This window comes from Anolis sagrei, chromosome 1, assembly GCF_037176765.1.
Source record: "Anolis sagrei isolate rAnoSag1 chromosome 1, rAnoSag1.mat, whole genome shotgun sequence".
Taxonomy (NCBI): Eukaryota; Metazoa; Chordata; class Lepidosauria; order Squamata; family Dactyloidae; genus Anolis; species Anolis sagrei.
The window spans coordinates 38580392-38605409 of NC_090021.1; the positions used below are offsets into that span (position 1 = coordinate 38580392).

The 25018-nt window shown below is 37.9% G+C and overlaps 1 protein-coding gene across 3 annotated transcripts in view; it reads right to left on the bottom strand.

Annotated features, from left to right (window-relative positions):
- TP53BP2 (tumor protein p53 binding protein 2) overlaps positions 1-25018 on the bottom strand; it is a 59148-nt gene that overhangs the window by 12290 nt on the left and 21840 nt on the right. Inside the window, exons 2-13 of one of the 3 annotated variants that reach the window (XM_060754200.2) lie at positions 24410-24493; positions 18117-18264; positions 12286-12399; positions 11204-11283; positions 10026-10127; positions 9166-9340; positions 6523-6704; positions 6031-6195; positions 5441-5678; positions 2272-2400; positions 1542-1690; positions 135-618 (exon numbers count right to left, since the gene is read on the bottom strand). In XM_060754200.2, the coding sequence (XP_060610183.2) occupies positions 135-618; positions 1542-1690; positions 2272-2400; positions 5441-5678; positions 6031-6195; positions 6523-6704; positions 9166-9340; positions 10026-10127; positions 11204-11283; positions 12286-12399; positions 18117-18264 (1966 nt within the window). In that variant the 5' untranslated portion in view covers positions 24410-24493. Of the gene's footprint in view, positions 1-134; positions 619-1541; positions 1691-2271; positions 2401-5440; positions 5679-6030; positions 6196-6522; positions 6705-9165; positions 9341-10025; positions 10128-11203; positions 11284-12285; positions 12400-18116; positions 18265-24403; positions 24494-25018 lie in introns of all 3 variants that reach the window. The other 2 variants (XM_060754199.2, XM_060754198.2) reach the window with 2 other exon arrangements.

Sequence of the window (25018 nt, forward strand, 5' to 3'; positions counted from 1 at the left end):
AGATGTTCCTTGAATTCTCACTGTGTTACTCTTTGACTCCTTTCTTTATGGCCTTTTGACCATCCCATAATGAAAGTTTTCTTTGGTAAGACAGAATGTGAGCTAGAGAAGTGAGAAGACAACCAAACACTCACCACTTGGAAAATGTGGTCCTCTGGTTTGGGCCCTTGTCAGTGCACTTTGCACAGCTTGTTGAAAGTTCTTCCCCGGAGTCTGCTGTTTTGTGTACATACTGTAGATTGAACTTGCAGCCACAGTCTGTGGCTTCCGGAAGGGAGGTGGAGGGGCCTCTTTGGATGGCTGAGGTGTGAAAGGTTTCACGGCGACTGCAGGAGGACTCTCTTGTTTGGAAAGAGCCAGGTCTGGATTAGGAGGAGGCCCACTTGGTGACACACAGATTCTTTGCTGGACTTGCTGGGATGCTGGGGGTGTGAGTGAAGGCGGAGGTTTCTGCTTGCTTCCAACAGCTGCTATTGTCAGGGGCAGCTTTTGTGCATTACTGTCTGGCTTAACATCTATGGAGGACAGCTGACTGGCTTGACCAAAGTAAGGTAAGTTGATCTGCTTTGGTTTGGTGGGAACAGGTGGTGGTACTTTCACCATACTTTTAGTGCCCATCTGCAAGGCAAAACAATAGCTGTGAAAATTAAAGGAACTATTCTAACAGTGTAGAACTAAAGAAAAAACAGCAAGTGCAAAGCACAAAAATAAAAGATATTATCACCAATCATCATCATTTATTTATATAGCACCATCACTGTACATGTCACTTTACAAGTAAAAGACCAATAAAACAGCTCCCTGCCCTCAGGTTTAAAATCTAATTAAGACATGGCAGAAAAGAAAAAAAGGAGATGGCAGTAGTGGAGAGGATCAGATAGTGCTTCTTGCCCTTTGAGGCCCAAGCAGTGGCAGCTGAGATGGAGGAAGGACTCCTCATTTGTTTGATTGAGCACCATTGCTGTCAAAATTTCTTTCTTTTAAAGATTTACATCTCTTCTCATACCCCTGAAAAACAGATGGCATCACTTGCTTCCCATTCAGGCAATGAACCACCATTCAATAAAAGACAGGCATTTTGCCAATCATCCAAGCTTCTCAAATGGAGGACCTTTTCATTGGCTGCCCTACGACTGTGGAATGATCTCTCGCAAGAGATCTGACACCTAAATGAGATGTTGGAGTTAAAAATGCAATTGAAGACCAATTTCTTCCACCAGGCCTACCTAGTCAGTGTTCAAGCATGAGTTTTGATCTGCATTCTATTACCACTGTATGTAAATTCTGTAGCTGTGTTTGGTATACGCTTTCGTGTGTGTGTGTGTTATCTATGAAGTTTAGTAATGTGTTGTATTTTTGTGTTCATTTGTTTTTTAATTTATTGTACCTTGTGCCTTGCATCATCAGGAGAGGAAGGTAAGAAATAAAATGTATTAATATTATTTTTTACACCAAATGAGATTTCATGCAAATTCACTAGCACACTATGCCAATACTATTTCACACAAAGAGCAAGATCAGATTTGAAATTTTAAGTATACCTGGCCATCACGCAACAAGTCTTCACTACTCTGGTTTTTCCTCAATGTTGTAGGGGCTCCATTACCTCCATTTGATTCAACGGAATCAAACATAGAAAAGGGACGCACTTTTTTCTCTCTTTCTCTGAAAGGAGCATCTCCCTCACCGACTAAAACAAAAACAAAAAATTAAATATTTGTCAGAATCCATTGTAAAGATACACATTTGAACCAACTGAACTTCACTGTCCTTGTTTGAAACGACTAGCAGAAAAAATGATTGAAAATCAAACATATTTAAGAAAGTGTATGAAACAATTAATTTAAAAGGGCATTAAATTTTCCTGCTGAAAGATTCTTAATGAGCAAGGACACTTGAAAAGGGTCATATTAACATTGGTCATGCCCACTATTAAGAAGACATCAACTCAGGAACCAGCCCCAGTTATGTAGTTTACACAATTTCAGCAGAATTAAACTAAAAATCTAAGAACTGAATGAACACTGAACTGTCAACACAAATATGTATCAAAAGTGGAGTTGGGTTTATCCATCATCCTGGGAACATCTTTGACAACATGGGAACATCTCATAAAATTTGTTTAGATCTTTTAAAGGAAAAGGACACTATGGAAAATACTCACTCACTCACAGAAGGTGTCTTCCTGGATAGATGGAAAAACATTCCTCCCCCCACCCCCCATCTTAAAAAGTAAGCAAAATTAACTACTAGACGTTCAAAGAAACCTACCTGGCTCTTCGTTGTTGCCATTGGTTTTTATCACTGAAGAAGCCAGCCCTTGGTTGATAAAGTTATCAGCATTTGAATTATTCCAATCATTGATGGTGAGTGGCGGTTTCAAACCAGCAGCTGCAGCACCTGAAATAAAGAGAATAAAGAAACAGGAAATGTATGTTGGGAAATGTTAACTTATTCATGTAAATCAATGTATGACCAGACAGGCAAACAAATATCCCCTAAGCCAGGCCCATAGCCAGGATTTTGCTTCGGGGGGGGGGGGGGGGGGCTAAGTCTGAGTGAAAGAGGGTCTGCCCTAGCAAACCTTTTGCATTGTTACCCCAATACCCCCCATGCATATGGGATATATTGAGCATGGTGATCAGATCATGATATGAATAAACATAACAGTTTAAATAATGTACCAGTAAGGCCTTCTCGCGGACCACCGTGAGAATTTCGGGGGGGGGGGGGCTGAAGCCCCCCGAGCCCCCCCCCACCCACATGCCTGCCCTAAGCCCAAACATAACATTTATAAATTTTGCAAATACATCACAAAATAGCTTTCAGTAAACACTTAGCACTGCTTGAGCCACAGGAGTAAAATGCTCAATTTAGAATCAGTGCACCCTAAGCTAGAAAGCATTTAACAACACAGTCTGATCAAAACAACTTTTTCCCGTAGTTACAAATATTGAAACACAAGTATTTCTATACATTCCTCATAAGCAAATCACAAAAAATAGATTTTTTCACATTATACATCTCACCTCACAACACACTTCTATTCAAATAACTCTTTAATGTCAACAATAAAACTGAAGTCCATAAACACTCTTGTTCACCGAAAAGAAAATTAGAATCCCTTTATAGCAAAATGAACTATGATCCATTCGTGCCTCACTTTTCAATGACCAGCTTGCTAGTAATATTTCCAAATACACCATTTGCAAATATTAACATCCTTATCTTCATTGTTTTATTTGCAGACAGCTGCCAATATAACATGGGGTATACAATACAGATTCTGAATCATAAAAAGCATTCATTTTTGCATTTATGTCTTTATGTAAATTTACCATTTAATCCATCATATAGGATGAAATAAACATCTATTTCAAAACTAAACATGTCCTCTAAGTAGTTAAGCCTAGTAGAGAAAGCAGAGAGAACAATGTATCACTGTTAGACAAATAAATAAAATTAAGGAAGCTAACTGCTGTAGCCTGTTAACTTGATAAAGAGATCAAATGACAAGAGGACGAGCATCTGCTTGTCCGATTTTGATGGATTCATTTCAATTGGTTCAAACTGAGGATGTGGACAAGGTGCTTGGAGGAATGAGAGCTACCACATGCATCCTAGACCCCTGCCCATCCTGGCTTCTAAAGGAGGCCAGAGGGGGATTGGCCGAGTGGGTTAAGGTGGTGGTTAATGCCTCCCTTCGGGAAGGCATTTTTCCAGCCAGCTTAAAGCAAGCTGTGATAAAACCGCTGTTGAAGAAGCCATCACTGGACCCCACTCAATTGGTAAACTATCGGCCTGTTTCCAATCTTCCCTTTTTGGGCAAAGTCATGGAACGTGTGGTGGCCTCACAACTCCAGGCATTCTTGGTAGACACGGATTATCTAGATCCGGCACAGTCTGGCTTTAGGCCGGGACATGGTACCGAGACAGCCTTGGTCGCCTTAGTGGATGATCTCCGCCGGGAGCTCGACAGGGGGAGTGTGTCCCTGTTGGTGCTACTCGACCTCTCAGCGGCCTTCGATACCGTCGACCACGGTATCCTTCTGGGACGCCTCGCGGGAATGGGTCTCGGAGGTACTGCTCTGCAGTGGCTCCGGTCATTCCTCGAGGGTCGGTCTCAGAAGGTGTCATTGGGGGACTCCTGCTCTACCCCACAACCTTTGTCTTGTGGGGTTCCTCAGGGTTCAATACTGTCCCCCATGTTGTTTAACATCTACATGAAGCCGCTGGGCGAGATCATCCGGAGTTTCGGGGTGCGGTGTCATCTGTACGCAGATGATGTCCAACTCTGTCACTCCTTTCCACCTGCTACTAAGGAGGCTGTCGAAGTCCTGAACCGGTGCTTGGCCGCTGTGACGGTCTGGATGGGGGCGAACAAATTGAAATTGAATCCAGACAAGACAGAGGTGCTCCTGGTCAGTCGCAAGGCCGAACAGGGTATAGGGTTACAGCCTGTGTTAGACGGGGTCGCACTCCCCCTGAAGACACAGGTTCGCAGTTTGGGTGTGATCCTGGACTCATCGCTGAGCCTGGAGCCCCAGGTTTCGGCGGTGACCAGGGGAGCATTCGCACAGTTAAGACTCGTGCGCCAACTGCGACCGTACCTTGGGAAGCCTGACTTGGCCACGGTAGTCCACGCTCTGGTTACATCCCGTCTTGACTACTGCAACGCTCTCTACGTGGGGTTGCCTTTGAAGACGGCCCGGAAGCTCCAACTAGTCCAACGGGCGGCAGCCATGGTATTAACAGGAGCTGGGCGCAGGGAGCATACAACTCCTCTGCTGTACCAGCTTCACTGGCTACCGATTAGCTACCGAGCCCAATTCAAAGTGCTGGTTTTGACCTTTAAAGCCCTAAACGGTTCTGGCCCTACATACCTATCCGAACGTATCTCGGCCTATCAGCCCACCAGGACCCTTAGATCTTCAGGAGAAGCCCTTCTCTCTATCCCACCTGCTTCACAGGTGCGGCTCGTGGGAACGAGAGATAGGGCCTTTTCTGCGGTGGCCCCCCGGCTTTGGAATGCCCTCCCTACTGAATTAAGATCAGCCACCTCGCTAATGGCATTTAGGAAAAACCTAAAAACTTGGATGTTTGAGCAAGTCTTCAATTGATCTTCATCGTGATGTTTCATCTGACCATGGATTAGCAATCAAGACAACGAATTGGATGATGATTTTAACTATGAGATGTCCCGATCTGTATTGGTGGCCCAATACTGTGTATGTTTTTTGTATGTATTCTTAAAATTTTAGTTTTCTATGCTTAGTGAATTGTATATTTTAACATTGTATATTTTAACATGTTGTAAACCGCGATGAGTCGCCGTACGGGCTGAGATATCGCGGTATACAAGCATACCAATAAATAAATAAATAAATAAATAAATATACAAATATATTTTAAATAAAAAGGGAGGGAAAATGATAATTACCACTAGAAGCTTTCATTTGCGAAAGAATCCCCGGTCTCATGTTTGGTAAAGTCTGGGTTTTTAAGGAACTATCAGAGACTTGTAAGGTTGAAGTCCCATCTGGAAAAGCTGGCTTCACTAAAAGTTCATTCCTTGAGGCAATTCGTGGCATGGTGGAAGACTGGATGTAAGGACCAACTGCTGCCACACGACTTGGAGTAGATACCACTGGTTGCGGCTGATTCCCATCAGGAGTCACCTAAACAAAATACATAAATATTAAGAACAAAATATTGCAATTCAGCTATTAGGGAAGCAGGGAAAGGCAAAGCAATGCTTTTCTGTAAGAAAGGTATTTTGAAAGCCTTATTGCATCCTTTACTACAAAGAAATCACCAAAGGGGGAAAAAGCACTCTTCCTCCTATGAAAGAAGAAATAGGTTAATAGTAATATATTATTTAAAGTGACTTTCATGCTACAAGGGAAATGCTTGGGTACAGCAGACTCACATAGCCACTCACCTCCACCCAGCATATAAATCATGTTCTGGTATTAGAAGTGAGCAATAATTTTGTTTTGGTTTTTGCCTTTTTTGTGTGTGTGTACTCACCGGTACATTCTCCTTTTGCTGTAGAGCAGCCTTCTTCTTCCACAGCCGTTCCCTCAACTCATTAACACGCTTATCCATAACTGCCACCTCTGAGTTGCGTTTGTTTAAGCAGTCCCTCTGTTGCTGCAGCTTGGCATTCTGCTCTTGGTTCAGTTTGTTCCTTAGCTGAATGCATTCAGGACAGGAAATCAAGAATTCAGGACAAATAACTTGCAGAGTGGGTGCCATGAGGAACTTAACAATTTTGGAAAAATTATGTGAGTACAATCATCCAAGCAAGTTCGGGTTAGGATTTGCTTCTTTTTTGAACATGCCAAATGGCATTTTAAAAAATCTACACAACAAAAAAGACATTAAACTTCAACAGTCCACATAATTTTGGCAATTCTTATCAGAAGATTCAAGAAGCCAGAGCAAGTCCTTTTGCAAAAAAAAAAAAATTGTGACCTGCCCATTTTAGCCATTACGTCTGCCTCACAGAGTTACAGTTACCTGAAGCTCCTTGTACAGACGGTCAAGTTCCGCTACAGCAGACTGGTTGTCGTGGTAACCATCAATCCGGCCATTCTTCAGCATCTCCAACTGCCTAGTAAGTTCTTCTACCTTTGACACAGCCAGTACCAGTTCTCGTTGTTTTTGCTGGAACAAACTGTTCATCTGCTCAATCTCCTCCACTGCAGAGGAAGACAGAATACAATGGCTCTCGCTGAGAAATGACCAAATATTGGCTGCTTCCAAGGCAGCTGTTAAGAGGACAGAAACACCCCCAGCTCTCTCAACACAGAGCTCAAAGAAAGCTGCCCTAATCTGTAACTGGAATAGCAGTATTTATCAATTTTATCAAGTTTAGAAACATGAAGGGGGCTTTATCACAAGAAGCTTTTTGAACTATATTTTTAGAAACATCACCAAAAAGCTACATGAGACTTACATACTATGTTTTTTAAGGAAAATACTGAGTGCTCATGGGATAAAATAAGGAGAAAGGGAAGGAGATGAAAGATAAATGCATACTGTCTCAGTCCTATGCTGGTTTGAGGAATGAGACATCAGAAATAGCAGAAATAAAGTATAGAGTAATAATAATAATAATAATAATAATACTTTATTTGTATGCCTTCACCATCTCCCCAAAGGGACTCAGGGCAACCCAGAAAAAGCACGACATAGTGCAATAACACAAAATACAGCGAGGTACATGAACAAATAAATCAATAACCAGGTAAATTTACATAACAATTTACAAAAAAACTACATATAAAACCCCTACTGATTTATAATTCAATAATATGTAGCAAAGGCTCTGGATATAAGCAGGCTGAAAACAACAGTTTGCAGTTCTTCTTCAAAATGTTATTTTTGGAAAACTAATTAAATAGATCTTTTTTTCATGTCAGGAGCAACTTGAGAAACTGCAAGTTGCTTCTGGTGTGAGAGAATTGGCCATGTGCAAGGACATTGCCCAAGGGACACTCTGATGTGTTGATGTTTTACCATCCTTGTGGGAGTCTTCTCTCATGTCTCGAATGGGGAGCCGGAGCTGACAGGGAGCTCATTCGCGCTCTTCCCTGATTCGCACCTGCGACCTGTCAAGTCTTCAGTCCTGCCAGCACAAGGGTTTAACCCATTGCGCCATCAAGGGCTTCTTTATAGTTGCCCTTTCTTCAGAAGTCATTCAAAGTCTTTGATATTTTATGCTAGTAGTATGCTATCATCTGTATATCTTAAATTGTTGATGTTCTTTCCTCCAGTTTTCATGCGTCCTTCCTCCTTGTCTAATCCTACTTTACGTATATGTCCAGCATACAGATTACATATATAGGGTGAAAAAGTGCATACCTGCCTGATCTCCTTGTTAATTGGTAACCATTCAATCTCTCTGTATTCTGTCTTAGTATAGCCTCTTTTCCGGAGTACAGGCACAATAGATCATAAAACTAATAGACTACTGTACAAAAATGTATGATATACAACATTTAACTGTTCTGATATTGTTCCTATACACAGGAGAGGAGGCTATACTAAGACAGAATACAGAAAAATTGAATTAGGATTAGACATGGAGGAAGAAGGCATGAAAACTGGAGGAAAGAACATCAACAATTTAAGATATACAGATGATACCATACTACTAGCATAAAATATCAAAGACTGAATGATTTCTGAGGACAGGGCAGCTATGAAGGAAGTAGACAAAATTCTGTAATGTAAAGGTATTAGAATTGTCCATTCAATTTCTAGAATGGTTGTAAGAGCTAGACAATGAAGGAAGATGATGAGACAAGAATCAATTCATTGGAAATGTGGTGCTGGAGAAATGTTCTACAGATTCTGTGGACTGCTGAAAAAACCAATAAATGGTCTAAGAGCAAATCAAGCCTAAATTCTCCCAGATCTACTAAGATAACTGAACTGAATCTGGTATATTTTGAACATCTTATGAGAATGTTCACAGAAAAGACAATGTCTATTAAGGTAGATAGCAGTAGGAAAAATGGAAGACAGCATATTCCAGGTGGGTAGAATCAATCAAGGAAGCCATGGCCCTGATTCTGCAAGAAGGATGATAGAGTGGCTTGGGGGCCTCTCATTCAAGGGGCCTCCAAGTCAAAGTCAACTTGACAGCAGTTAACAACAAGCGTGCAGGGATCATTTTTTTAGCACAAGAGTCACTATGCTCAGATGGGAAACCCTTTCAAGAGCTACATATCAGCAGTGGTCTGGAGCACAGACAAGCAGTGGACAGAGAAAAGTTCGCTCCACACTTGTCATAGACCCAGCCATTCACACTTCTCATCTTGCAAAGGGGCCGCACACGTCCTTCTGCTGAGAGGAGGGGCAGAGTTGGCCCCGTCCAGCACGCACGCTCGTCCTCCTGACCAGGCCCACAATGTGGCCCAAAGGCAAAAAAGTTTTTCCATGCCTGCTTTAGAGGGTGTTAGAATAAAACTCAATTCCAAGCTAAACTAGAAGAATAGAATAAGTACAAACAGCTACACACCAAAACATATCTCTGTACAAACAAAATGTAAATATTCTAAATGTTTATTCAGCTAATTATTATAAACATGAGTATCTGGAACACTAACACTAAAGAAGCATCAGTCATTCAAAAGCATCTCACTAACACCTTACCTAGTTTTCCATTACTGAGCCGTTTCTGCTCCACATGGCCTTTCAGTGCTCTGACTTTCTTCAACTTGGCTTCCTGGTTCTCAGCAATTTCTTTCAATCTTTTTAGCTTTTCTTGCTCTGCAGCTTGCTGTTGCTGCCGTTGATCCTGCTGTTTCAAAAATTTTAACCGCTGCTCCTACAGGTGGACAAAACAAGTTTTATGCCAATTTCAATAGCCTATGCAGATAGGATTTCAGAAACTTAATAGATGCTGTGTTTTGCACTTTACCTAGAGAATCCTAACTACAAATTATTTGATTACTGCAGATTTAAAAACACAGAAAATTACTATATAGAAGACAACAAGATATGGAGATTTCTGTATCTTCCACTCTCACTAAAGAAAGTACTGTAGGTGTGCACGTGTGCTTGAACATAAACTTACACTCATAGTTTATATAATTTCTTTTAAAGCGGGCTCAAGATTTGATCACAGATCTCAAAAGTTCATTTTTACTTTGGTATTCATGCACACCATCCATCAGAGACAGTTATTTTGCATTATTAATAATCCTTTTTGAGAAGCTCCTAATAATTTTTCACGGAACCATAGAATCCCAAAGACTACAGTCAAAAAGCCACTGCGGTTTTTATGATATATTGATACATTTAAAGGAAGCAAATACATCAAAAATTTGATGCTGAAGGTACCTAAATCCAAATGCAGTAGGCTCTAGTGGTGGCCTTGGTCAAATCAAGGCCTTAGTCCACGACACCATACCAGTTTTATAATACTACAGAAATTCAAAAAGTGACTTTGAATTCATTCTTTCATTTTTAATGTATATGGGTTTTTTTACAGAAACGTTTTTTCAACAAACCTTGTTTGCCAACATTTGCTGTTGTGCCTCTATTTGTTGCTGCTGTCGTGATGCCATTTCCTGCAGTTCTGCCAGAGTCATATCCATCCGAGGAGCATTGACCTTCAATAATAAAAAACAGACAAAAGCATGGTTATTATCTGAAGCCCCCACAAGAAATATGCCCCCTGTCTTCAGAGGTAAAGGGCTCCTTTGTGTTTCATTCGGGGTAAGACAAAAAGATGAGCGCAAGTACTACCCAAGATTCATGCCACTGAAGGTAGTTCAAGTAGTTGCATATTTTTATTCTCGAATCATAGAACAGAGTTGGAAGAAACCACAAAGGCCATTCAATCCAAACGCCATGCAAGAACATACAACCAAAGCACTACCATCAGATGGCCAGCCAAACTTCTGTTTAAAAACCATTAGAAGAGATGTCACCACACATCAAAGCCACATATTCCACTATCAAAAAGTTCTAACCAACAGGGAATTCTTCCTAATGTTTAGATTGAATCTTGTTTCTTGCAGTTTAAATCCACTGCTCTGTGTTTTAATCTCGAAAGCAGCAGAAGACATGTTTGCACCTTCATCAATATGACATCCTTTCAAATATTTAAACATGACTATCATATCCCCTCTCAAGTCTTCTCTTCTCCAAGCTAAACATACCGAGCTCCCCAAGTTGCTCCTTATGGAATCTGACTAAAATCATCAACCAAAAGACATCCAGATGTCATCCTGGTCCAATGCCAAGTCAAAACTTGAGTCTTCCACCCATCAATGACATACTGACCTCTTGAGTATCTTAAGCAAAAAGCGGATGTTCTGCCCAGTAACTACGAGCCGCACACTATAGGAAGAATTAAGTGATGATACAACACAGGCAACATGATGTTTGTCCATTTGACTTGAAAGTGAGGAAGATTTTTTTATGACTCCAGATATAAAGGAAGAGTAATCCCAACGAAGTTTCCAAAGGAAACATTTTACTGTGTGCGAGTCTATGTAATTTCACACATAGAGAGAAGTTTAAAGCTGCCCTCTTAATTCCTGTGATACTGACTGCTGACTAACTGGCCATGGTAGTAAGATTGAAATTTCTCACTTTATGATGACAAGTTCTGAAAAATATATTCACAATAAAAAAGTTATTTTCTTAGTTGCATTTCAGAGATGCTAATGTAAATACTTACTCCATTCTCTATTCTTCGTTCACCAACCATTTTTACACCATTTCTTTTCAAGCTTGGATCCTGCAGTCTTGGTCCACTTCCTTTAATAATTACAAAGGAAACTAAACATAAGTAAAATGTTACATGAATTCCTTTCAATATAACTTTACTTCTGAAATGCTGAAAGAAATAAAGGAAGGTTTGCACAGGCTAGCACAAGTCTTTGACAATCATTTGTAAGTCAATGTAAGCATATCTGCAGCTTTGCTACATCTCTGCTAAAATGCTGGCTGTGCAATAAATGTATTCACCTTGCCTGACATGAAGGGACAACAAAAGAAAAACTAAACATGTTTTTCTCATAAAAATTACAGTAGACACAAGAAGCCAAGTAAGTGCTTTGCGTGAACTCAGCATTTATAGCAGAATTAAAGAGGCAGGTCTCTTTACTATGAAGCCATTTTGCACTTCTGTTAGGAATTTAAACACACTACCTAGTCAAACAAAGCAGCGGGAGAAAGGGATTATTCACGGATCAGTATACGAATAGTATTCATACTGGATGGTTTTTAGGAAGAGTTAAATAAAAGGATTTATGTGTTCTGAAAAACTAGTCCTATTTGGGTGTTACAGAACTCATATTAGGTTTTTTATTACCCTTGGCCATTTGCCTCCTCCACACAGTAACTTAGTGAAGTGAGAGTCTCCCCCAAAATATGGCAGCTCTCACCAAGTCACTCTTCATGAAGGGAAAGGGCAGGGTTAGCAGTTTTCCCTCCTTGTGCATTTGCTTCAGAATACTGCAGCAGATTGAAAAATCTAACTAAAATAAACATAGAACATATGTACAGCATGGAACATTCAACAGCCTAGAGACTGAGGTCTTGCAAAAATCAGTGCCGCACTATTGACCTTTAACAGGGCACCAAAGAATGAGATGACATAATACCATCTTAGCTGCTTTACTTTCTAATGCACCCCATACAAGAGATCATGGATCTTCTATCAAACATTGAAGCAGGCTGAAAGAAGATCAAGTGTTTCATTTCCTACGAGAACAGCTTTTAGTTTAAATACACCCACTGAGTTGAGCTACTACATACCAGTTTCCCAATTAGGGGACCTTTCATGACGCAGAAAGAACCGAACCTCACTTCTTTGAACTCCATAGCGCTGCAGAAGATCTAACATGCGTTCATTATCAGCTACAGGGCGTTCTGAAAAATGCAAAATAGGTTTGGCAAATTTTATCCAATGTGCTTCCAATACTAACGTAACAAAACCTATTTTTATATCTCAAGTAGCATATAATCAGATAAAAAGGGATCTTTTGCCTGGTGCACCAAAGATATATTTGTAATGTGTCAAGGACCTTTTGTTCAAATATTCCGGTACTCACACACTAAATACAGTACAGACAAACTAAATATAACACAGGTATGCTACTTACAAATCACACAAAGGCACTATTTAAAAGAATGGAAGGAACAATGGGAGGGAAAGGAGTTCTTAACAGCAGAGAAACCAAAGGAACTGAATCATTGCCAAAACTATACCAAGCCAATAAAATAGAAAATATTGTGAAGTATAACAAGCCATACTAAAGAAATATTGAGAAGTATGGCTGGCCGGCTGGACAGCCTGCCTGCCTGCCTGCCTGGCCTTTCTTTCTTCCTTTCTTATGTGCTTCTATCCTGCCGTGATCACTAGTGTCCTGAAGTGTCCCTCCAGAATACCTTAATCATTGGGCAGGTGTGCTATATTCAAGTGGAGACACTCCATCAAGTACATTAGTGTTATTATTTATTTATTTAGGGTCATTGAGGTACACATGCTGTTCTACAATAAAGCACCCTTACCAAGGCATACATTCTAATGAAAACAAAGAATACAATATATGAAAGGCCCAAACAATTTAGGATTTTAAATATCAAAAGTATTTTCAATTCAAATCTAAAGCATACTTGTAGTCAGAGCATCAGAATCATGATGCTTCCATTGCATTTCGTTTGAATAATTTAACAAATGATAGGTATAACAATATTGAAACTATAGGATAATGTCTCCAGTTCAAATGTTGAGTTAAGTTTTAAACAGGATCACCTTGCATCCGAATTGCCATAACAATATGCCAAATGGTGATGAGCTGAGCTGATCAGAAGCCAATTTGTAGCTTTGCTTTCTACCATTTGGCTGATAGCTTGTACTGTCAAGCAGCAGAAGGCAGCTTTGGCCCAACCAATATTACTGAACTAATTCTTCTCGCTGTTGGCTGTGTGTTTCTGATGTGATCTGCAGTCCAACGATTTGCTAGCAAGGGCTACCTGATCTAGAGAATGGTGTGAGAGAATACTTTTCTAGTTTACTTATGCTTCTCCAATGCACTCCAAAGAGTCCAAATCTTTTGGTTAAACACATGCAGGATTTTCCATGAGCAATTATTACATTTTTATATTTGAATACATTAACATGACTAGGCCTTTGAAAAATTAATATGGCTATAGTTGTTCAATAAAAATAAAGTTGAGGTTCTCCCCACAGCCCCTTGTTGAAAGCCTCACTGAATACGTTTTTTTAGTCTTTCAGGCTCCAAATGCTTACTGTTCACAGTGCTATACCCCTGATCAATGAGGCCCATTCTTCCAGAGAATGACATCACCGGATCATGGCAAGGATGGAGGAGTTTAGTTGTCTTGTCTCTGATTTTTTCCCTCTAATGTTTGCCAATTTTTCTTCTAACATCAAACATTTTATAACCCAAGCTGCACAAATGCAGGAATTAGAAAGCGCTGCTCCTGTTGTCCTAATACTAGGTCTGTCCCCAAAAAATCATACAGATAAATAGCCACTGGAAATCTCCCTGTGATACACCCTGTGTATCAACAAAATTGGCAGGACATGGGGGTCTAAAATCTAATCTCTACAAGGGAACCAAGGGAACCTTTTCTTGATTTCTCAATGATTTCTCACATGTATAATAGCAAACTTCTTGTAACAAAGGACCCTGCAACAACTTATCAAGATATCAATACTAGGTGAGAATACATGTTTTAATTAGTAGCTAAATAGGTTTATTGGGATTCGGCACATATGGGATTCCTTTGTTTTTAAATATTTTACTTTATCCTGCACAGAAAGGGACTCTACTTCTTCTCATCTGAAAACTTGAGAGATCAACAGCAAAAGTATTGTTCAATCTGCAAAGCTTATAACAAAGTGAAAAAATATTTCACCAGACCCAAACCATAATTTTTAAAAATTAATCCTTTTAGTAGAGCCACAATTGAATACAGAATTGCCATTCATTTTAACATCTATTTTTTTAAAAGTTGTTCATAAAAAAGTTATGTCAAAGACTGACAGCTTTTTGTTTTCAAATACAGCCAAAGGTTCTTTTATCGTGTAGATGAGGAACTTATTATTCCTTTATACATTTAAAACTAAAAGCACTAAATGTTTTTTGGTCTGTTTTTTTTTTCTTTCAATGTGAATTAAAAGTATAAATGCACATTTCACTTATAACTTAACATTTTTAGCACCAGTTTAACAGGCCGGCAATTATGGGGAGGGGCAACATTCCTCCTTACAGCAGGTGCTAATTTGGGTGGAAAACGTCACCCAGAAGTGACCACAAATCTACTTTCAGTTTGCACTTTCTGGTTTTCAGCCAATTTTTGGTCAAGGAGGGGGCAAGATCAAGAGTGTTAAAAGGGAAACTGCTGTCTTTCAAAGCATTTTGGAGTTCCAGAGGCTTGGAAGCCATGAACAGCATGTTCCCAATCCCTGCTGTAAAAAGACAGGATTTGACGGATTATCGTCTATAAGACACGAGGAGAAAAAACAATGAGGTCTATGATACACAAGTGATAGCGGCCTGTATTGGAACACTGTTGGTTATAAGCAACTGCTAGTTTCAAGAGACAATAAACATGATCAAGATTAAAAAATAAAGACTGAATTGTACAAACACATAATGAAATTAGAAGAGCCTAACTCTAACTATGTGAATCTCTTCTGGTTTAAATATTTGGTTTTGTGTCTATTAAAATACTCCCTTCTGCAATATTTTATGGTATCAGAGATTCTTAGTGTAACATAAAAGAGCACTGATAAAATAGGCTTCTTTTTAGAAGAAAAATCTGCAGGCGTATTGAAGCAATCTACGAAGGAAATTTTCTGGGGTCACTGTCAAGGAAGATTAGTTTTACAGTATAAGCAAGTAGGTCACTGTTACAGAAAAAGCAGCTTCCATGGTTATTTGTCTAGACAGCTAAACAGCTCATCTTCTAAATCACAAGGGAAGAAGATACCTTTATAATATGGAAGGGGGCAGTCTGGAAGAGGATTTATGATGGGTTTTACTCAATACTCTAGTAAAAACTAATTAAAGTTAAGACAATGGCATTTGTGCAAGATTTCTCACTATACAACTGCCATGGTCATTGTGTGTCATAATCCATTACTGCCAAGTACAAGAAGGCTAACATTACTATAAAACAAACTGCTGACAGCTTACAAGGATAAGTTTATACAAGAACTGAAAACTCTTACTACTTTAACTTTTAATCTAACACTTCACAATACCTAAAACCTGCTCCTAGTAATCTCTGCATCACAAAATTGATGCTTTGAGAAGGCTGTGTTAACAGCTGTGCTATAGCTACAACTAGTCCTGCTTTGCCAACATGGCAAAATGACCTAGGTTAGCATGCCAGCACCACAGTAGGCCTCCACGCATGACTATCCCTCTTTAGTTTGATAGAGAAGCATTGTTTAAGCATGGCTAAGCAGATTTGCGATCTACTGCTAGATCTTTGGATGAAAAGTGTTTCTGATAATCCACTGTTATTAGAAGCAACAAAAATATTTGACCACCTAAAACAAGATGTAGATATGAAAAAGGTGAAGTCAGGTGTAGAATTTTGTTCAAAGGGGATGTAAACTTTATTCAGTTCTGATATTCCAAATTCCTAAGTTAATAATATGCTCAGAGACATTGGAACCTTGGGAAGTCTAAAAGAAAACAAAATAGATTTGGAAAGCTGAACATATTATCATTTAAAGATATTGTGAAAACCAAATTTAATATTACTCTAAGTTACAAAAAAATGTAACAACACAAAAGTATTAGACAATATACACTCATTTACTTGGCTCTGACTGTCACAATTATAGTGGATCAATGAGTTATCAAAATACGCAGAGTCGAAGTGCTTATTTCAAATTTCAGGTGCATGGATTGAGGGATATAACAGCATCTTAACAAATATCTACCAAGTTCAGCTTGAGTATGAAAAGGCTGATCCTATATCAATTTCAAAATAATTGTTGTTCACCCACCATGAATAATGCTGGCAGACAGGATCTGAGGCTCTTGAGAGATTTTTTTAAAGTAGCGTGCAAAAGAAAAGCTGGCTATTGGAATTTATGGCACTCAAATAAGAGGATCAGAAGCAAAAATTTAATCATGCAAAGAAAACTACATACCAGTGGATAACAATCTTAAATTGCAGATAAATGAAGATATGGTATTTCAAAATTTATCAGCTTTTATTCATAAATTTTAAAGACAGTGTATAATAAAACCATGTAAAACAACAAAACAAATAAAAAAACTAAAATGCAGTAATTTAAAATGCGCTATTTAAGGCAGGAATGAGCAATTAAACCAAGGGCGGAAACACTTGTGATTGAGCATCCCCGGGTAAGCTGCGCAGACATGCCTTGTTTAATGTGGAAGTAACCTGATGTTACTTCTAACTTCAATTTTGGTTGGTATTGGGAATCATTTTCTCTACTTTGCTTGGGCAGGGCAGGAAAGTGGGCATACAAGCCAAGCTATTGTATTTTAGAAATTTTCCAGTTATTCCCTTCCCCCATTTTAAACATGCACAAAAGCAACAAAACATTGCCTACAGCTCACACTTTCCCCATTACAATTTAAAATATTTAAATGCAAAAATGCAAAAAAAAAAATCATTTTCTCATAGAATGGACTCCATGCATATATCCCTACAGGTGATATTTCATAACGAGATTACCCCCAACCCACCCACCCCTCACTACAAGATTATCAGAAATGAGGTTCAGAACAGGATAAGTAGAACTACAGCCTTAAAATTCCCAAAACATTTTGCCAACTCATCTTAAAAAAGGAATGCTGTTTTAAGAGATAATAGAAAATACTGTATCTGTGGTTCTATGAAATATGCCATGTGAAACAGATAAAGAGTTCTGGGCATAAATTAACAGAGCAATTCATGCAGCTAATCTTTCACATAGGCACATAATGTTGGGAAAGTGGGGGAAGAAGGAAGAGTCTTTAGTAGGGAAATGTATGTTATTTGTATTAGAATGTGGAAGGAATCACATTTAGTGGCCTGTATAAAGAATCCACTCATTTAACTGAGATCTCCACCAGCTTGTAAATATGAGACTGGATCACACAAACTCTCTTACCATAATAGTATTTTTTCATTTTACATGAATTGCGATTTCAAATTGCTGATCTTAAACTTTTTATAAATTCATGCAAATCTTAAATTCAGGAATGGATAACTTCTAGAGGGGCAGAGGAGGAATATTAAAATCCTTCAACATTGCACAGGCCATACATGATCCTGCTAATTTGCTGTAGTTTGCAATCAATGTTTTTTTGACATATAAAACTACATATTCCCTATATACTTTTCTGCATATAAAAGCTTCTGGAAATGAAACAATGGCATCTCTTTGCTGATGATAATAAGGTGCTCATGATAATTTTGTTAGTGGCAGCAGTGGGGAGTCTGGTGATGGCAGTAAGGAGTGATATGAAGTCTGTTATACTCTACTTTGGCTTAATGTTTTCAATTAATTTTGATATTAAAATAAGACCTTATTTTAAAGTAAAGTTTAGATACCTGACATATTACAAATGCTGCATTTTATTTACCTGAGCCACAACACACTTCTGCGAGGTGACATTCAGTCTCACCAGGTTCTTTACATAAATCCACGACATCTCTGCATGTAGTTTCTGGAGTGATTGGCACCTCTGTGAAGTGTTGCTCATTGTTACTGAGGTACACTGTAAGAAACATCTGCAAAAAATAAGATTATTTTGTTTAATTAATTTGTAATTCACAGAACATGGGTGGAGAAACGGTGTAGCTGAACTGCAATTCCATATGGTCATGGCCAGCATAGCCAGCAGAGAGAATGCTGGGAGTTGCTTTTCAACAACATTTGAAAGGTGCACATTTCCTACTCCTATTACAGAAGGTTATTTTTTGTTGTTGTCAGACAAAATCTTTATTTTTCACAAGAAACCATGTATACGCATGTATGTTGAAAAATGCACAGATCTAACCATATAACAATAGTTAACAATTGTTAAATTCATTGCTTTGGCAAAAGATGTTCTTTGTACATAAAATCCATGGTGACATTGCTTATGACCAAATTTATGAACAAACAGAATGCATACTCTAAGACAGAATACAGAAGGTCACTCTTGGGAAACCAACAAAGTGAACTTGTCCCATGGGGCCCTTCCAGACAGGCCCTATATCCCAGGATTCGATCCCAGATTTTCTGTTTATCCCAGATTGTCTGACAAGGCGGACTCATGTAATTCAGTTTAAAGCAGAAAACCTGGAATCAGATACTGGGATATAGGGCGTGTCTATATCCCAAGATCTAATCCCAGGTTTTCTGATTATCCCAGATTACCTGGCAGTGGGGACTCATCTAATCCAGGTTAAAGCAGAAAACCTGGGAGAAGATCTTGGAATATAGGGCCTACCTGGAAGGGCCCTAAGACTTGCTGAACTTGTTCAGGGTCAAGATGATTTCATGGAGGAATACCACTTTTCTATCAGGACCTGGTCAAAAGAACAATTACTTTGTGTTGCCTATTTTCCCTTTTAAAATGTATGACTTGTTTGTTTTCTTTACCTAGAAACTGCCAAAGAATTAAATCTTGTAAATTTTCTATATACTTTGTTTAAGTCCTAAACTATTCCTACGGCTAGGCATTGCTTCTTTATACGTATGCTAAACCTACAACCCTGACACTTTTTAAAAAATGATCTGTCATGACGTTGCTCACCTTGTCCCAAAGTAATTTGTTTCCCATGTCACTTTTCATACACTAAATAACAGTACCAATTTAAGTCTGGAAAGAGAAGTTGTGGCAGTGTTATTTAGTTCTCTTTTTAAAATTACAAGTGATTCTTCAATTACAGATCAACAAGCTACATTACTAACAGCTATGGAAGGATGAGGTGATAAAATGCTACATCTAATATTCAGAAGTGCTGCTTTCAACATTAACTTCTGTGTACCTAAAAGGTGAGACAAATTGCAGCCAATCACAGCCTAACTGATGACAACTAAATAACTAAGTGTGTTTTCTGGAGTTACTTTGAATTTTGATTCAAAGTAAAATTTACCACAATCATGACCCCCATCATTAAATTATGTTAATAGAGTCCAGTATACTTCACTATACCAAACATTTCACTTGAATGAAATATGTTAATAGTTACATAAGTCATAGCTGGATTTCTTTAAAAAAATTATTTTATTGTTTTATCATAGTTATTACATTTGTTATACATTTGTTTATAGCAGTTACATATTATTCAACACACATATAATCTTATTATTCTGCTTCAGCATTTCTTTCTTTTTTCCCACCACTGTGCTCCCCTCCCCCCATCTCAAGCCACAACTTTTACATATCGTCTGTCCAAAATCTCAATTCTTTTTCGTTCTTTAGTTTTTTAAACCATTTACAACAAATTTTCCCATACATCATCAAAATCGCTTTGTTTCCATATACCTTTTTAAACTTTTAATATACATGTCAGCTTATCATTTATTGCCAGTTTCCATGCTTCCTTATACCACTCCTCTATTTGTATATTTATTCCCTTTTTTAGCAGTTCCTTGCTATGAGCAGTCTTGCTATTGTTAATAAATTTGTTATCGCTTCTTTATCCTCCTTTTTCAATTGTTTATTGTTATATAATGATAATAAAGCTGTACTAGGACTTTTCTCAGTTTTCATATTCATTATATCTTCTATTTCTCTAAATACTTTCCCCCAAAAATTATTTACATATTTACATTGCCACCACATATGTATATATGTTCCTGGTTCTTGACACCCTCTCCAACAATTTTTTTGAATTATTTTTATTTATATATGCTAATCTTACTGGTGTTAGATACCATTTTCATGTTAAGTTATAATAATTTTCTTTAACCCGTATTGATACATTTTTAGATGTCTTTGTCTCCATAATTGTTGCCACTCTATTTCATTTATTTTTATCCCTAAGTCTTCTTCCCAAACCTCTTTAAAGGTATTGTTTTTTGTGTTTCCTTCCTTTATTTCAATTATTATCTTATATATTTTACTAGTTGTTCCTTTCAAGTTTTCATGCTCTTTTACAACCCTTCCATTCTGTATTATTTGTTCAAATTGATTAAGTTTACTTCTGTTCTTATTTCCCCCCCCCCCCCCCCAATTTTTAAGCCATTGTTCTAATTGTATACAATGGAACCATGTCAATTTTATTTCTCTAAACTCTAAGTAATAGCTGGATTTCTAATCCGAGCACTTGTTTTCTTCATTCTCTCACATCTTTTTCAAAAACATCACAGAACTGCATATGATGCAAATTAGAGGGTAGATATAATTATCCATATACTTTCCATCTTAAAATCACTTTCAGAAGGAACAGAACAGATTCATAGAATGTAAGATTTTCATGTGGGTACCAGTCATAAATTATTTTTATTTATTTATTACATGTTTTAATTTAATAAAATTGAGTAAAATCAATTTAAACAGCTCAAATAAATTAAAAACTTTAAAATGCAAACATATTTTAAACAGACTAAATATATTTTGAACAATTTAACAAATTGAAATAGTTCAAGCAGGTAAAACAGTTTAAAATCAATCACATGCATATTTTGCAAGATATCAGTTAGACTTCAAGGGTTTTAATGAAAAGTTATGTTTTAACTTGGCTAGAGAATAATGCCAACACCCACCATGTCTTGAAGGGAAGGGAATTCTACTAGCAGAAGGGCAAGTCAAAGAATGTTCTTTCCCATGTTCTTCCACATTTTCCATTTCTTAAAAAAGCACATCTATACTGACTACTTAATCTGGGATGAACCCAGCATAGAAGGAAGCAGTTTTATTGTGCAGTATTACATTGCAGGCCCTAGAATCAGCTCAGAGGGTGGATGGTGCTTACACTCAGCGGAGGCTAGCCTTGTACCAGTTCCCGGAACAGCAGTATCTGTAGTGTCATAGCTGCAAATAATGTGGGGGGGGGGTTGTGCAGCACCCTCCCCCCAATTGCACATATGGATCAATTGAGCACTTCCAGTGTCCACAGAAATTCACATTCTACAGAGTCTGTTTCACCATGCAGCGTGGTTTATGAATGTGCTGACGTGCATTAAGGATTGTATTTCGAAGTATGCCCCAACTTTGCTTATCCCAGTGTAAAGGTCTCCAATTTACCTAACTTCTGTCTTCTTAGGATTCAAGTCCTCATTAAGTCTACCATAGCAGTGCTTCTCTCACACTGTCTGGAGTGTGTGTGTGTGTGGTGGGGGGGGGGGGAGATACAGTGTTTCCAAAAGGCAACTGGTAGGTCACTATACAGTCTCATTTGGCATGTCTTTTAGTCTCATCTGATATAACTCTTACGTTTTTTAACTAGAGCAACTTGATTGTCAGACAGAGAGAGAGGAGTTCACAACAGTAGAGGAGAGAGAGGGGTTCACAACAGTAGAGGCAACTGGTAGGTCACTATACAGTCTCATTTGGCATGTCTTTTAGTCTCATCCATTCCCATCACTTGTTGTTCAATTTGATATCAAATCCTAACCGATCTTTACATCCCATCACCAAACACCTGCATGTCTACATGCCAATTACAGATCTTACACATCACTGTTGGATACAGCTCTCTAACACACCCTAGGCCCGGAAGTCAAGCATAACAGGAAAAGCAAGTGAGCACAGTAAGGTTAAGTGTACCTTATACACCCCACACTAAGTTTACTTTTCTTTGAGCTACTCAACACAAGAATTATACAAAGAAATGTATGAAAAGTGCCATCCTTCCTAACTATGTTGCCAGGTATCTTGGTGAGATAATACTATGGCATACAATTTTACGATAGAAATTCTCACATATGTTTTCATTTTTTACAACTACCAAGGTTTTTTTTTGTTCTATGCCACAGCTTTGCCACTCTAAAAATTATAACATAATCTAATTCAGCATCTTGAAGTGCAAATTAATTTCAACTGGTCTTTCAAGTATTTACTTGATGGTCGCAATAAATACATTAACTATGATTCCCAATGTCATACTGGTAACAAGCCCCGTTATAATGAGAAATATGCTAATTAAACATTGATTACAATTTTAATTTGTTTTTCCTCCAAGGAACTCTTGGTGGCATACACAGTCCTCCCTGATCAGCAATCAACCAGTATAACACTGCTACGTAAATAGTTATAATGAGCTTTATGAATTAAATGGGTATTTCAATTAGGGTCTCCCCAACACTCACTTTCATTAAAATATGTAACAATATGAGCAAACTTGTAACCCTCTAGTTTATTCAATAATACTTTAATTAATGAGAATTTTAATTGCATGTTCATCTAGCAATTTTCAAAGTCCTCCCTTTGAGTCACCTTATTTTGACCAGAAGATTCATATCATTTGATGAAAAACCAATTAAACTATTCCAGTAATGGAATAAAGGAGAAAAAAAGATTTCTTATGTCAAATAATTCAAAGACCCCTTATATCTGGGAGAACTATTCAGTATATCGACAACTAAAGAAAAACAGAACCCAATATTTCACGTTCAAGCAAAGAATGATTTGTTAGGACAACCAAAAATACTGAAGTTCAGTTTTAAAAAAGCTTTTATCCATGCTTCAAACGTCTGTTTGAAAAACAAATCATGGTTTCCCTTTCCAGCAGATTGTTGTTGTTTTCAAAAGAGGATTTATCAAAATGAAAGAAAGTAGTACAAGGAAAGAATATTTAACAGAAGTAGCATTATCCCTCCACTAATTACAGAACCTCAATTTCACTTCATAAGTAAAGGGCAATACACATGAAAGGCAAAACAGACACACACATTCATCAGACACAGGATACACTTTTGCTAGGCGAAAATGACAATGATATAAGGGAGGTTTCTGTGACAAAGTCACAGGCAAACAAGCAGGACTCTATTTTTCTGACAGTTTGTATCTTTCAGTAATCTCTGAGCTAGTGCTATATAAAATAAGGATAATAGTTTCACTGTTGTAAAGCACATACTTCAGATTAACTTCTTCACTGAATATTTTTAAATGCAGTGTTTCGAAAATGTCTCTAAAGATAACTGCACTAAACAAAGAAAACCCCTCTGAAAGTAGCATATATTGAATGCTGACAAAACAAACAGGATGATATGTATCATGCAAAAACACCTCTTCTGTCCTACAATTAATATAAACTTTTATTTAACACAGTTACTCTTCTTCACAGACAGTACTCTGGAAAGAACAGCATAGCCAATAACTGATTCTGAGAAGCCATGAAAGGCTTCATTCATTCATATTTTCAAAAAGGGAACAAAAGTTATTTTAAGAAAAGGGGGAGGACAGGACAGTCAACAAACAGAAGCCTAGCAATTACAGAAATTATATAGGCACATTTAAACAGCCAAAGAATTTCAGGGTTTTTACCCAGTAAGAAACCAATCTAAATAGCTTTTTCCAGTCTAATTCATCTTCACCTATTCCCAGAAAACACAGATTTCAAACAAACCAACAACAAAAGTGTTTGCCATATTTGCTGACTTGATTACAACTTTCTGGATGATAGAAGCCTTGAGTACCATAGAAGGTTATTGTTTTTTTCATAAACAGCATTCTTTCTGGGTGATTAGATACATTTTCCAAATTTAACATGGCTTAGGATAGTTAGTAACTCTCCAAAACATCAAGCAAAATGGAATTTCCCACACATTTCAAGGTATTCAAATGTTCAATTTTGGTTTGCCTGAATATTTACTGTGCTTAAGCATTAAAAAGTGACAATGAAAACAACCTACAAAAAAGTCCTTGTAGCATTTCATAGCAGTTACTCGGTGCAGTATGGCAAATCTTATAAGGAGGAGAAAAATAGTATTTACCTATACCTTTGGGTGATGGCCAGCCTACGTTTCTGCTTTCTCAGTTACTGCAGACAGTCCAGTTTGTGCTGCTCTGGCATTCAGCCACAACTGTGAGAAAGGAAGTTATGATGCAGAGTAGGTGGAGTACAGTAGGAAGTGCAGCATAATTGTTACAATTATTCAGAGCCTGAATAAGATACGAGCCTTTTATTCTTCATTTATCTCATGGGAGAACATAAAGCCTTTGGCCTTTTACATCCTCCCTCAGTGTACAGTCATGTTTGCTGTTAAAATAATGTATCAATGAAGTTATTTCTGACAGTAATAAGGAGCCTTTGCCTTGTGAAATTCAGCAGATTGCACCCCCCTCCCTCCGACACCACAAAATTTGAAATTCAGCAGACCTCTTCAATATACCACTTGAGAAACCCTGCATTTCAAAACTGAAGAAAAATGAAAAGCCTTTATATTCCAATCTATAAGAAAGTCTTAACAGGATTTTTGTTTCTTCTATTTCAACAAACAAATTTCTGAATTCTCAGAAATAAGTCCCATTGAACTTGTGCCTGAGTAGCCATGTATAAGAATTGTACTGAAAGTTCCTCACAATGAGACCTATATGGAGAATACTAT